The 13,574-nt window shown below is 36.9% G+C and overlaps 1 protein-coding gene across 15 annotated transcripts in view; it reads left to right on the top strand.

Moving 5' to 3' along the window:
• Window positions 1-11,213, top strand: part of REPS1 (RALBP1 associated Eps domain containing 1) — an 82,947-nt gene extending 71,734 nt beyond the window's left edge. For all 15 annotated transcript variants that reach the window (XM_059700491.1, XM_059700489.1, XM_059700488.1 and 12 more), the window contains 4 exons: window positions 5,756-5,851; window positions 7,486-7,634; window positions 8,341-8,446; window positions 10,954-11,213. In XM_059700491.1, coding sequence (XP_059556474.1) covers window positions 5,756-5,851; window positions 7,486-7,634; window positions 8,341-8,446; window positions 10,954-11,022 — 420 coding nt within the window. In that variant the 3' untranslated portion in view covers window positions 11,023-11,213. The remainder of the gene's footprint in view (window positions 1-5,755; window positions 5,852-7,485; window positions 7,635-8,340; window positions 8,447-10,953) is intronic.
• The last annotated feature ends 2,361 nt before the right edge of the window (window positions 11,214-13,574 follow it).

Raw genomic sequence — 13,574 nt, 5'->3', positions numbered from 1 at the left:
AAGGCTATCATTCAAACTTGAAGGGGAAATAAGAAGCTTCACAGACAAAAAAAGACTAAGGGAGTTTGTCACCACCAAGCCAGCAATGCAAGGAATGCTAAAGGGACTGGTATAAAAATAAGAAATAAAAAGCTCAGAAAGAAAACAGCCACACAAAAAAAGAAATGGCTACAAACAAGTACCTTTCAATAATAACTTTAAACGTAAATGGACTAAATGCTCCAACCAAAAGACATCGAGTGGCTGAATGGATAAAAAAACATGACCCATACATCTGCTGTCTACAAGAAACCCACCTCATTAGAAGGGACTCACACAGACTGAAAGTGAAAGGATGGAAAAATATCTTTCAGGCAAATGGAAAGGAAAAGAAAGCTGGGGTAGCAATACTTATATCGGACAAAATAGACCTCAAAGTGAAGGCCTTAACAAGAGATAAGGAAGGCCACTTCATAATACTAAAGGGATCAATACAACAAGAAGATATAACCCTGGTAAACATATACGCACCCAATGTAGGAGCACCCAAATTCATAAAAAAACTCCTGGAAAATATCAAAGGAGAGATCGACAACAATACAATCATAGTAGGGGACTTTAATACACCATTGACAGCACTGGATAAGTCCTATAGACAAACAATCAGCAAAGATACAGCAATCCTAAATGACTCACTAGATCAGATGGACTTAATAGACATCTTCAGAACACTTCACCCCAAAGCCAGAGAATATACGTTCTTCTCAGGTGCTCATGGGACATATTCAAAAATAGACCACATATTGGGTCACAAGCAAAGTATCCCCAAATTCAAGAAGATTGAAATCATAAAAAGCGTCTTCGCAGACCACGATGGCATAATATTAGAAATAAACTACAATAAAAACAACCCAAAATACTCAAACACCTGGAAGCTGAATAGCATGCTATTAAATATTGATTGGGTTACCAATGAGATCAAAGAAGAAATTAAAAACATCCTGGAAACTAATGACAATGAAAACACAACAATCCAAAACCTATGGGACACATTGAAAGCAGTCCTGAGAGGGAAGTTTATAGCTCTACAGGCCTATCTCAAAAAACAAGAAAAAATGGTAGTAAATCATCTAACTCTACAACTCAAAGAATTAGAAAGAGAGCAACAAGAAAACCCCAGAGTGAGCAGAAGGAAGGAGATAATAAAGATTAGAGCAGAAATAAATGACATAGAGACCAAAAAAACAATACAGAAAATCAATGAAACCAAGAGCTGGTTCTTTGAAAGGATAAACAAGATTGATAAACCTCTAGCCAGACTCACCAAGAAGCAGAGAGAGAGGACCCAAATAAATAAAATCAGAAACGATAGAGGCGAAATAACAACAGACCCCACAGAAATACAAATGATTGTTAAAAAATACTATGGACAGCTTTACTCCAACAAACTAGACAACCTGGAGGAAATGGACAAATTCCTAGAAAAATACAGCATTCCAAAACTCAATCAGGAAGAATCTAAAAATCTCAACAGGCCAATAACTATGGAAGAAATTGAAGCAGTCATCAAAAAGCTTCCATCAAACAAAAGCCCAGGACCAGACGTCTTCACAGGGGAGTTTTACCAAACATTCAAGGAAGAACTAAAACCTATCCTCCTCAGACTACTACAAAAAATTCAAGAGGAAGGAACACTTCCAAGCTCATTCTATGAAGCCAGCATCACCCTAATACCAAAACCAGGTAAAGACAACACAATGAAAGAGAATTACAGGCCAATATCCCTCATGAACATAGATGCCAAAATCCTCAACAAAATCTTAGCAAATCGGATCCAGCAGTACATCAGAAAGATCATACACCATGACCAAGTAGGATTTATCCCAGGGATGCAAGGATGGTACAATATCCGCAAATCAATAAACGTGATACATCACATAAACAAATTGAAAGAAAAAAACCACATGGTCATATCAATTGATGCAGAAAAAGCATTTGACAAAATTCAACACCCATTTTTGATAAAAACTCTCAGCAAGGTGGGAGTAGAAGGATCATACCTCAACATAATAAAAGCCATATATGATAGGCCCACAGCCAACATCATACTCAACGGACAAAAACTAACACCATTTCCCCTAAGAACAGGAACAAGACAGGGATGCCCCCTCTCACCACTCCTGTTCAACATAGTACTGGAAGTGTTAGCCATTGCAATTCGGCAAGAAGAAGAAATAAAAGGCATCCAAATTGGAAAAGAGGAAGTAAAACTGTCCTTATTTGCAGACGACATGATATTATACATACAAAACCCTAGAGATTCCATCAAAAAGCTACTAGACTTAATACATGAATTTGGCAATGTAGCAGGATACAAAATTAACCCCAAGAAATCTGAGGCATTTCTATACACCAATAGTGAACTTTCAGAAAGAGAGATTATAAAAACAATCCCGTTTACCATTGCACCGAAAAAACTAAGCTACCTAGGAATAAACTTAACTAAAGAGGTAAAAGACCTCTACTCAGAAAACTACAGGACGTTGAAAAAAGACATAGAGGAAGACATAAACAGATGGAAGAACATACCGTGTTCATGGATTGGTAGAATCAACATCATCAAAATGTCCATACTACCCAAAACAATCTATAAATTCAACGCACTTCCCATTAAAGTACCAACAGCATACTTCAGAGATCTAGAACGAACTTTCCAAAAATTCATCTGGAATAAAAAAAGACCCCGAATAGCTGCAGCAATCCTGAAAAAGAACAAAGTAGGTGGGATCTCAATACCAGATATCAAGTTGTATTACAAAGCCACTGTTCTCAAAACTGCCTGGTACTGGCACAAGAATAGGCATATAGATCAATGGAATAGAATAGAGAACCCAGAAATCGGCCCGAACCAATATGCTCAATTAATATTTGACAAAGGAGGCAAGAACATACAATGGAGCCAAGATAGTCTCTTCAATAAATGGTGCTGGGAAAATTGGACAGATATATGCAAGAAAATGAAACTAGACCACCAACTTACACCATACACAAAAATAAACTCAAAATGGATAAAGGACTTAAATGTACGACAGGATACCATAAAAATTCTAGAAGAATCCAAAGGCAAGAAAATCTCAGACATATGCCGAAGCAATTTCTTCACTGATACAGCTCCTAGGGCACTTGAAACTAAAGAAAAAATGAACAAATGGGACTACATCAAAATAAAAAGCTTCTGCACAGCAAAAGAAACCATCAACAAAACAACGAGAAAACCCACTGTGTGGGAAAACATATTTGCCAATGACATATCTGATAAGGGCCTAATCTCCAAAATTTATAGGGAACTCATACAACTTAACAAAAGGAAGATAAACAATCCAATCAAAAAATGGGCAAAGGACCTAAATAGACACCTTTCAAAAGAGGACATTCAGAAAGCCAAGAGACATATGAAAACATGCTCAAAGTCACTAATCATCCGAGAGATGCAAATCAAAACAGCAATGAGGTACCATCTCACACCTGTCAGACTGGCTATCATCAACAAATCAACAAACGACAAGTGCTGGAGAGGATGTGGAGAAAAAGGAACACTTGTGCACTGCTGGTGGGAATGCAGACTGGTGCAGCCACTATGGAAGACAGTATGGAGTTTCCTTAAAAAACTGAAAATGGAACTCCCATTTGACCCTGTGATCCCACTTCTAGGAATATATCCCAAGAAACCAGAAACACCAATCAGAAAGGATATATGCACCCCTATGTTCATAGCAGCACAATTCACCATAGCTAAGATCTGGAAACAGCCTAAGTGCCCATCAGTAGATGAATGGATTAGAAAACTGTGGTACATCTATACGATGGAATACTATGCTGCTGTAAAAAGGAAGGAACTCTTACCATTTGCAACGTCATGGATGGAACTGGAGAGCATTATGCTAAGTGAAATAAGCCAGTCAATAAAGGAAAAATACCACATGATCTCACTCATTCATGGACAATAGAGACCATTATAAACTTTTGAACAATAATAGATACAGAGGCAGAGCTGCCTCAAACAGATTGTCAAACTGCAGTGGGAAGGCCGGGGAGGGTTGGGGGGCAGGAGGTAGGGGGGTAAGAGAGCAACTAAAGGACTTGTATGCATGCATATAAGCATAACCAATGGACATAAGACACTGGGTGATAGGGGAGGCTAGGGGACTGTCTAGGGCGGGAGAATAAAATGGATACATATGTAATACCCTTTGTAATACTTTAAGCAATAAAAAAAAAAATAAAATAAAATAAAATTTAAAAAAAAAAAAAAAAAAAAAAAAAAAAAGTTATCATTGTTCCTAATGTGATTGAAATAGAATGTGGAAAAACATGAATCATTCTTCCAGAATTTTGCATTTTAAGATGCTTATTAGGCTCATTTTTGTATTGTTCCAGCGTCTGCCCTTCCCCCCCTTCCCTGTCCCCCTCCCCCTGCTCCCGACACCCCTCGCAATGCACTTCATCACCTGTGACCTCTGCGCTGCAGGTGGTGATCCTGGTTCTTGTCGCCAGTCTGCACTCCCCTGTGCCTGATGCTCTCACCACTTAAAACATTGTTTGTTGAATAAATAAACTGCTTAGTCCAGCCAAAAAAAAAAAAAAAAAAAAAAAAAAAAAAAAAAAAAAAAAAAAAAAGAATCTGGGTGGGAGTAGCTGTAGTGTGAAAAAACACTGCTCTGGGGTTTGCTTTTTTTTTTTTTTAAATCCTCACTCGGGGATATTTTTCCATGGATATTTAGAGAGGGAAAGACAAAGAAACATTGATGTGAGAGAAACACATCGATTGGTTGCCTCCTGCACATGCCCAACTAGGGCCCAGGCCTGGGCCAGGGAGTATCCTGCAACTGAGGTACATGTCCTTGACCAGAAACGAACCTGGGACCCTTCAGTCCCAGGCTGACGCTCTATCCACTGAGCGAAACCAGCTAGGACTGGGGTTGCATCTTAATGCTAAGCTTCTGACTGTGTGATTTGGTGAAGATATCCCTGTAGCAATAGGCTGTGATTGCCATAGCTACACTCCGTTTGCAAGTCAATTTAGTTAGACTTACAGACTACAGGATGCCAAAATGTACCGTAATCTCTGGGTACAATGCTCCTGGAGACTGTTTACTTCTAGTTGCAAAACCTTCTCTAGGGGTCCCTGACCCACTAACTATAAATGTGGAATTGGAGGGACCAAAGGAATTCTAAAACCTTGATTCTGATTGTCTCAACCTAGATGGAGCCTCTCTGACAGATCCCAAAATCCATGTTCATTTGACTGGCATCATTCAGCCAAAGGTTTCTTATAGATCTGATCCGTAATAAATTTCTACTAGCCACTTCTTCAAGCCTGTAACCTGTCTCACAGTGGGGTCACAGGGTATGGCCTGCACCTCCAGGAAGGCAGGGGGGCAACTGAGGGGAAGTACGAGTGTGCACAGGGTGCTGGTCCTCATGCCCCTGGATGGATGCATCCCTCCCAACCTAAAGAACTTCCTAAATTCCCTATGGCTGCATCCTCAGCCCTCCCCCTAGCCCTCACATCTGTTACCTTCCCTCCTCTCTGCTCTTCAGTCGTAGAGAATGGTCATTTTACAGGGTTTTCTCAAATTCCTTCTCATCTTCATCTCAGATTCCTTATTGTCATAACGAATATTTTCTTAACATTTTACTCTGGTGCTTTATGTATGTATTTATGCATAATTATATATTACTTATATTTAATTAGTAATAATATATTCATTTCTAGGTTGAAAAAGCTTCTGATCCTGCAAGTTCTCTTCGAGTTGCCAAAACAGATAGTAAAATTGAAGAAAAGACAGCTGCTAGTGCTCCCGCCAATGTGGTATGCAATAAGTCTTTTATAATGTTGATTATTTTGTACATAAAAAAGAGGAGATCATTTATACTTTTTAAGATTTTAAAGATGACAAAAATCTTAGAAATAAAGTTAGAGAACATCTAACCCATTCCTTTCACTGTAGCATCTTTAGTCTGTCTCAGAATATGATCTGCCTGTTAAATATTCTAGATGACAGTCTATCATCCATATAACTAAATGCCACAGTTCTTGAAAGTTATGTGGTGTTACAGTCTTCTAAGTACATAAAGTAGAACTTCCTTATTGATCATATTGAGGTGTGGGGTTTTTTTAAGTATAATAGGGAAAATTATATTGACCCTCTAAGGTTAATGTTACAGTCTGTGCTCTTTTCTTCAACTGTTTTAGGGATAATTTTTTTCTCCAGCATTTTATGAAAATTTTTAAGCATACAGAAAATTGAAAGAATTTTACATTGTATATCAATTATTATTTTACCATACTTGCTTTATCACATATCTTTCTATTCTTGTATCTATATCAGCGATTTTTAACCTTTTTTATCTTATGGCACATATAAACTAATTACTAAAAATCTGTGGCACACCAAAAAATATATATTTTGCAAAAAAATAGACATACTTTTGATTCATTCACACCAGATGCCTATTGTGTTGGCTGTTGTCATTTTTCTGTTTGACAGTGTAAGAAAAAAGAGGTCACTGCCCCTAACTGAATTCAAGAATTGCGTGGTTTAAAATTTTTTGTGGCACACTGGTTGAAAATTACTGACCTATGTCAATCCTTAACTGCTATTTGCATACTTTCCCCTTGAAAGAAAAATTTTGCTAATTTTTTTCTCTATTTTCATCCAGTCATTTCTGATAGTTATTAAAGTAGCATTTGTTTCTGAAAGTGTTTAAATTCTACTTTATGAATGCTTTATTGTTTACTACATTAGTAATTCTGTGGTGTTTTTTAATAGTTAATTTTTGTCAGCTCTTGTTAACAAATTAAAAATAGCACTTAACCAAAGAGATGACAGTTGAGTCTTTTCATTTATTAACAAGTCAAGTCAGACTATGGTAAATACTAAAATACCATATTTAATTCTGTTGAAGGCAGATTCACAGTTTCCAACAAAATGTCTACTCATTTTCATTAATTATAATTATTATGCACCTTAGTGAAGGGTTTTTTTAACAGTGCCTAACTTACCACTTCTTTATAAATGGCTTTATTCATTAAGATGATGTATTTTTATATTTTTGAGTAGGAAGTTCTATGGTGATAATGGGTGTACATTCCTGGACACTTTTTTTATATTTATATTTATTGAACAGATATATGGCAGCATGTGTCATAATCATGTTAAATCTGGGACTATTACAGACTTGAGTCAGATTCAGGTCTGATATTACCCTTTAAAAATTGTCTAGTCAGTACATTCACAATTGTGATGTCAAGTAGGAACATCTCCTATTGTAACTTAAGTCAGGTGTTACAACAAATTGTAAATTGTTTTAAAGTAGGAAAAGTGATTTAATTTTTGGAGAATAAGTGGCTTTTACGGAAAGCAAATGATGTTGACAAAATTCTGACTAACCATGAATGTCTTCAGGAAATGCTTCATTATTAATGGAATTCTTGTCTTCCAGGGCAAAGGTACAACACCTCTTGCTCCACCACCCAAACCTGTTCGAAGAAGATTAAAATCAGAAGATGAGTTAAGGCCTGAAGTTGATGAACATACACAAAAGACAGGTGTCTTAGCTGGTGTTCTTGCATCACAGCCTTCTATTCCTAGGTAATCACAGCTATCCTAAGTACAGTTAATTACTAGGAACAAAAAGTACAGCAATTAAAAATATCAAACGGAAAGAAATTATGGTCAGACTAGTTCTGTAGTTGAAGAAAGCTTCTTAATTGTTGCTCTTTGAGAGTTTTCTCATTTATGAGTAGGTAGAATATTCTTTCCACTTTTCCCTTCTATTATTAAGTTCTTTTCCAATTTCATTTTAATACCCTATTGCACACTTTTAAAAATTAATAGTGTAGAGTAACACTGATATTTTAACTCTAGTTCTTTTAGACCATGACGTGGCAGGCTAGGTCTCATGGGCCAAAGTCAGCACATGGCCTGTGTTTGTAAGTGCCATGAGCTATGGCTTTTACATTTTTGTAAAAAAAAAAAAAAAAGAGAGAGAGAGAACAAAAATAAGGCCTTCAAAACCTAAAATACTTACTGTCTGGCCATTTATAGAAAAAGTTTGCTGATGCCTGCTCTAGACTAACTTTACAGAAGAAGAATTAAAACAATAACAAAAATTAAGCTTCTGAAGCTTAGATACTTTTGGTTGCCGTTGAAACTGAGTAAATGAGGTTACGCTAGACTGATAAGGCAAAAAATGCTCCTATTTTCTGGTTTACAGGTAAATCATGGAAGAACGGAGAAAATTTAAAGATAAGAAATGACAAGGTTATTTACTTATTTTGCCCTCTTTATCTCTCAGGTCTGTTGGGAAAGATAAAAAAGCTATTCAGGCATCAATTAGACGCAATAAGGAAACCAACACAGTTTTGGCCAGATTGAATAGTGAATTGCAGCAACAATTAAAGGTAATGTGGTTTCTGAATGTTTGGGAAGTTCCATGGGCACAGAGCATCTCAGGGTTGAACTGGAACTTAGAGGTGATCCAGCAATGCTTATACTACTATGAAACCTGCTATGTAACAAGAGAAATATGTATCTAAAATGTTTTATATGCCTTTGAGTCTTTTAATTTTAAAAAGAATATTTTATACTAAATGCTGATATGCCTTTACCTTATAAAGGCATCGCTATTCTTATAGTGTTCCTTTACTTTTCATAATGAAACACCAGAGAAGAAATTTGGTGACCTCTAAGATCACATACATGGCTCTCTCTACACTCTCATTTAATTCTCATTTGAGTATTGTCAACCTACCCTTTTATCAAAGATAACTCAGATTCTCTTAAAGGGACTAAACAAGTCTAAAGAAGAAGAAGGATGGAGGTAAACTGGAACTGTCCTAGATAAACTTGTAACTATCTTGTCTCCATCCCCTAAACCTAGCACATGTTAGGTCGTTAGGGTTCCCAGACCCAATTCCAGTATTAGGAGGTGGTCCCCCATGCCAACAAACAGTTCTGACACTAGCAGGGTCTCTGAGAGTTCAGCTTAATTCTGACATTGTCTACCTGGAGGTAATACTAGATTCCAGAGGTTAAGAGCTTCTGACCAACTGGCTACAGATGGAAGTTCCAATACCACCACTCCCCACCTCCAACTAAGAATGCTAATCACAAGTCCAGGTTATTACTGGTACTTCTGACCAACTGGCTGTAAATTAGAGGTTCACATAGCCCTCTCCTGGGGTTCCATTAATTTGCTAGAACTCAGAGAAATGTGTCCCTTATTAAGAACACCGGTTTTAAAAGATTCCAACTCAGGAATAGCCAGATGAAAGAGATGTATAGGGCAAGGTATATGGGAAGGGGGCAAAATGCTTCCATGCCTTCTCCAGGCGGCACTCTACCCACATCTCCATGTGCTCACCAATCCAGAAGCTCTCCAAATACTGTCCTGAGGGTTTTTACAGAAGCTTCATTACTTAGGCATGATTGATTAAGTCATTGGCGGGTTCTGTTGATTCAACCTTCAGCCAGGGATGAGACTGAAAGTTCCAGCTTTCTAATTGCTTGGTTGGTTCTCCTGGCAACCAGCCTTAGGTGCTTTCCAAAAGTCATTTTCATTAGTATAACAAGATACCTTTTTCCCCCAACCCAAATGCTTGGGAAATTCCTAGGGCTTTTGGGAGCTGTGAGCCAGGAACTGTGGATGAAGACCAAATATGTATGAGATATACAGTGTTTGGGCATCTGAATAACAAATGTATTATTTCTTATAAATCATAATATCACATAGGCATTTGATAAATGTCTGTTGAATGAATGATATTCTTACAAAATTCTTTGATCAAAGAAGACATAGTTGGTCTATGATTATAAATTTGGTTTGTTGTAAAGGAATAATATAAAACTAAGGACAAGCTTGCCAGTACCAAACTGAAGATGAAAATTTTGTTCATGGGTCTTTTTCTGAAGAACTAAAGAAAACCATAGAAACATATATATAGAAGCCATTTTAAGAATCACCCTTCTCATTATTTCTGAGAATAGAAAATACGAAATATGGTACCAAATAGGGAAAGGTAGTTCTGGTTGAAATATGATATTGTCAGTATTATGGGGTGGTAGGGGAGTAGATAAATTAGAATTTGCTGGCTATCTGCAAAGACTGCTCAAATTCAACAGTGATTAGAAATTCTATTGCAAAATAAGTTTATTCTTTGTGAAACTGAAACTCAAAATGAGGTTCAGGCATTGCTATAACCAGATGTAATCACCGGGGGAAAGAATTTATGTTAGTTAACTTATCTACAGTTACTGCAAGGGATATGATTCACGCATAATAGCCATTGTTGTGGCAGAATGCACGGAGAACGATCAGCCAGCACTCTGAGGGAGGAAAGTTTAACCTTTATTTTGCAGATCTGATTGTTCAGGAGAATTCTGGATCCAAAGCCTAAACTGAACTTGTGGGGAGGCTCTGACCTATATAACTCCTCCCGTGGCTGGCCCCTGAGCGCCCGGCAGCTCTGCCCAAGTCAGTCTTGGCGGGGGGCCTTGGGGGCGTGCTCCGCAGCTCCGCCCTCATCAGCTGTGGCAGGGCTCTGGGTTAGTCTCTGCAGCTCTGCTCAAGTCAGAGTGGGGAAGTAAGACTACAGTTTTAACCAGATACTGAACGAGGTTGTAAGCCTCCCATTTTCCTTTTCACCATCATTTGCAAATATTGGCTTTTCTAATAATTAAACAACAAAAAACGTTTTATTACCCTGATTTATATAATAAAATATTTTAATAGTGTCTTTTAATATTACATACATAAAGAAACATTTCTAAAGTGTCTTTTAAAAAAATGAATAGCTGTCCCTTTGTTTTCTTAACAAATTTAAATTGTTTTTTTGATGCAGAGCTGTTGTTAGATGTGTCTTAATTTTTATAAATGTTGAAACATAACTTGGCTTTGCATCTTTTTCAGGATGTTCTTGAGGAGAGAATTTCCCTGGAAGTTCAACTGGAACAACTTCGACCATTCTCTCACCTATAAGCCAATTGCCGTTAACTGTGAACATACCCATTTTTAAGCAGTTTTGAGTTCAAGCCAATTTGGAGGCCCAAACATTCAGCTCACTGCTTAACTCAACATTAAATTTTATGATTATGTTTTGCCCTATATGTTCACCATTGTATTTAAGTATCTTTTATTTTTTAATTTCAACAATAAAAGGGTAAGGACGACTTTTTCTCCAGGGTATATTGTGTTTGTTGGCACAGCCCACCCTTGTTATTCCAAAGATCAGTAGTACATAACATTGGTCCATTAGACTTATGTGGCCAAAACTTCACACTGATTTGATTTACAAAATGGGCTTCTTTTTACATCTCAAGAATATTTGCAAAAGGAGACAAAATTAAGTAAATTCAATTTGTCTTCTCTTAAGTTAAATGTTTCACATAAAGTATCTATATTTGTTTTGTAAAATTCTTTAAAATTAGTTTTCTATTTAAATTTTTTATTTGAAAGAACTGTGTTGGATAAGGCCTTCTTTAACCATAAGCTCTACAGTAATCAACATTCTCTGGAGTCCTTGGTATTTTCAGCGTTCTCCATGTCAACTTGGAGTTCAGGTTCTATATTTTCTTTATGAAAATTTTATCAGTTTCACCAGTAACTTAAAATTGTTTTGTGTGAGATTTTAATTCAGCAGCATTCAAACATATGAAATAGCTATGAATATGGAACTTTCTTAATTAATAGTAGCCCGGTGCATGACATTCGTGCACATTAAAAGGGAATTAATTGCCCTAACCAGTTTGGCTCAGTGGCTAGAGCATCAGCCTGCTAACTCAAGGGTCCCAGGTTCAATTCCGGTCAAGGGCATGTACCTTGGTTGCGGGCACATCCCCAGTGGGGAGTGTGCAGGAGGCAGCTGATCGATGTTTCTCTCTCATCAATGTTTCTAACTCTCTATCCCTTTCCCTTCCTCTCTGTAAAAAATCAATAAAATATATTTTTTTAAAAAGGGAATTAATTAGCAGAGATATCTTAATATTGCTATTTGCCCTTTATAATAGAAGTGTGAGAGATGAAAGGAAATTAGTAAAATGTATATGAAAATAATATATAAATTTATTAATAAACAGTAACAAAAGGATATAACAACAACAGAGGCATGATATGAAAATGACAAAAACATGATATGAAAACAAAAACATGATATGAAAACAACAAAAACATGATATAAAAACAACAGTGATGCAAACAATGACTGATAAAGTGATTAAACTTATTCTAATATCTCCCTGTACACCACATTGAGAGTGAAAACACTTTCAGAGTGCTTGACTAATTTCCCTTGTGATGAAGTATTTAGAACTTTAACTGTAATGTCACATGCTCTTCAAACTTGAGAGAAAGCAACATATAACTGACCATGTGCGAAAACGGATTCAGGTAGGAATATGCCTACTCTGTCTAGAGTTTGTCCTTGTGATTTATTAATAGTCATCACAAATGCTGGCATCAAGGGAAACCGTCGTCGAATCAATTTAAATGGGAGGCCAGGTCAGATGGGGACAAATTAATTCTTGTAATCAGAACAGTTTCTCCCTCTGCAGATCCTGTTAATACTTCAGCTTCGATAATGTTAGGTCGTAATCTTTTGATAATAAATCTGGTACCATTACAAAGACCCCATTTACTATTGAGATTTCTCAATACCATGATGATTGCACCCACTTTCAATTTTAATTTATGACACAGCATTCCCGAAGGAGTAATACTATTAAGAAATTTGATGGGAAAAATTTTCCTTTTCAGCATCATCTGTGGAATCAATGGAATCATCACTCAAATATGTGTGAAAATCTCCGAGTATATCCAAATTTACTTCATTTAATTTTTGAACATACTCATTTTTTGGACAAAGAATTGCACGTTTAGATATATTTTAGTATTATCTATAGCAGTGGTTCTCAACCTTGGCTGCACCTTAGAATCACCTGGGAATCTTTAAAATCCTGATTCCTGGGCCTCATCCTCTGGAAATTCTGTTTCTTTGGTATGGGGTGGGGCCACAACATTAGTAACAAAGAAACAGAATTTCTGGAGGATAACGCTCAGAAATCAGGATTTTAAAAAGATTCCCCAGTGATTCTAATGTGCAGCCAAGGTTGAGAACCACTGATCTATAGATACAGTATTTCCAAAGGTAGCCTCAATAATAGATCCATTACAAATCATTTCACTTCCATGCTCTGCTCCGTGGGCAGGTTCCTGCCTGAAACCTCACCCTCCAGGAAACAGCTGGGGGAGTGCCCAGCCGTTTCCAAGACAACCCCTGCAGGACTGACTTCCTTCCAGTTGGTCGCGCATCTGGCCGTGATGTTACACCCAGGGTTTTTATGTAAGTAGATACCCTAAAAGTTGAAGAGAAAGTGTTGAACTTTCACAAACAACCTATATACCATCCACTTGCAAACATCACTGCTTTTTGCATGACTTATACACTTAACTCTCAATTAAAAGCTTATACTCATCAGTCTCTACAGAGATTATTTTCAAGTAATATGTTTTAAAACTTCTGAGGACATTATTCA

Source organism: Myotis daubentonii, chromosome 6 (assembly GCF_963259705.1).
Source record: "Myotis daubentonii chromosome 6, mMyoDau2.1, whole genome shotgun sequence".
In the NCBI taxonomy this organism is placed as follows: Eukaryota; Metazoa; Chordata; class Mammalia; order Chiroptera; family Vespertilionidae; genus Myotis; species Myotis daubentonii.
The sequence above is the reverse complement of the archived record's forward strand: the minus strand, read 5'-3'. Positions and strand labels throughout refer to the sequence as shown.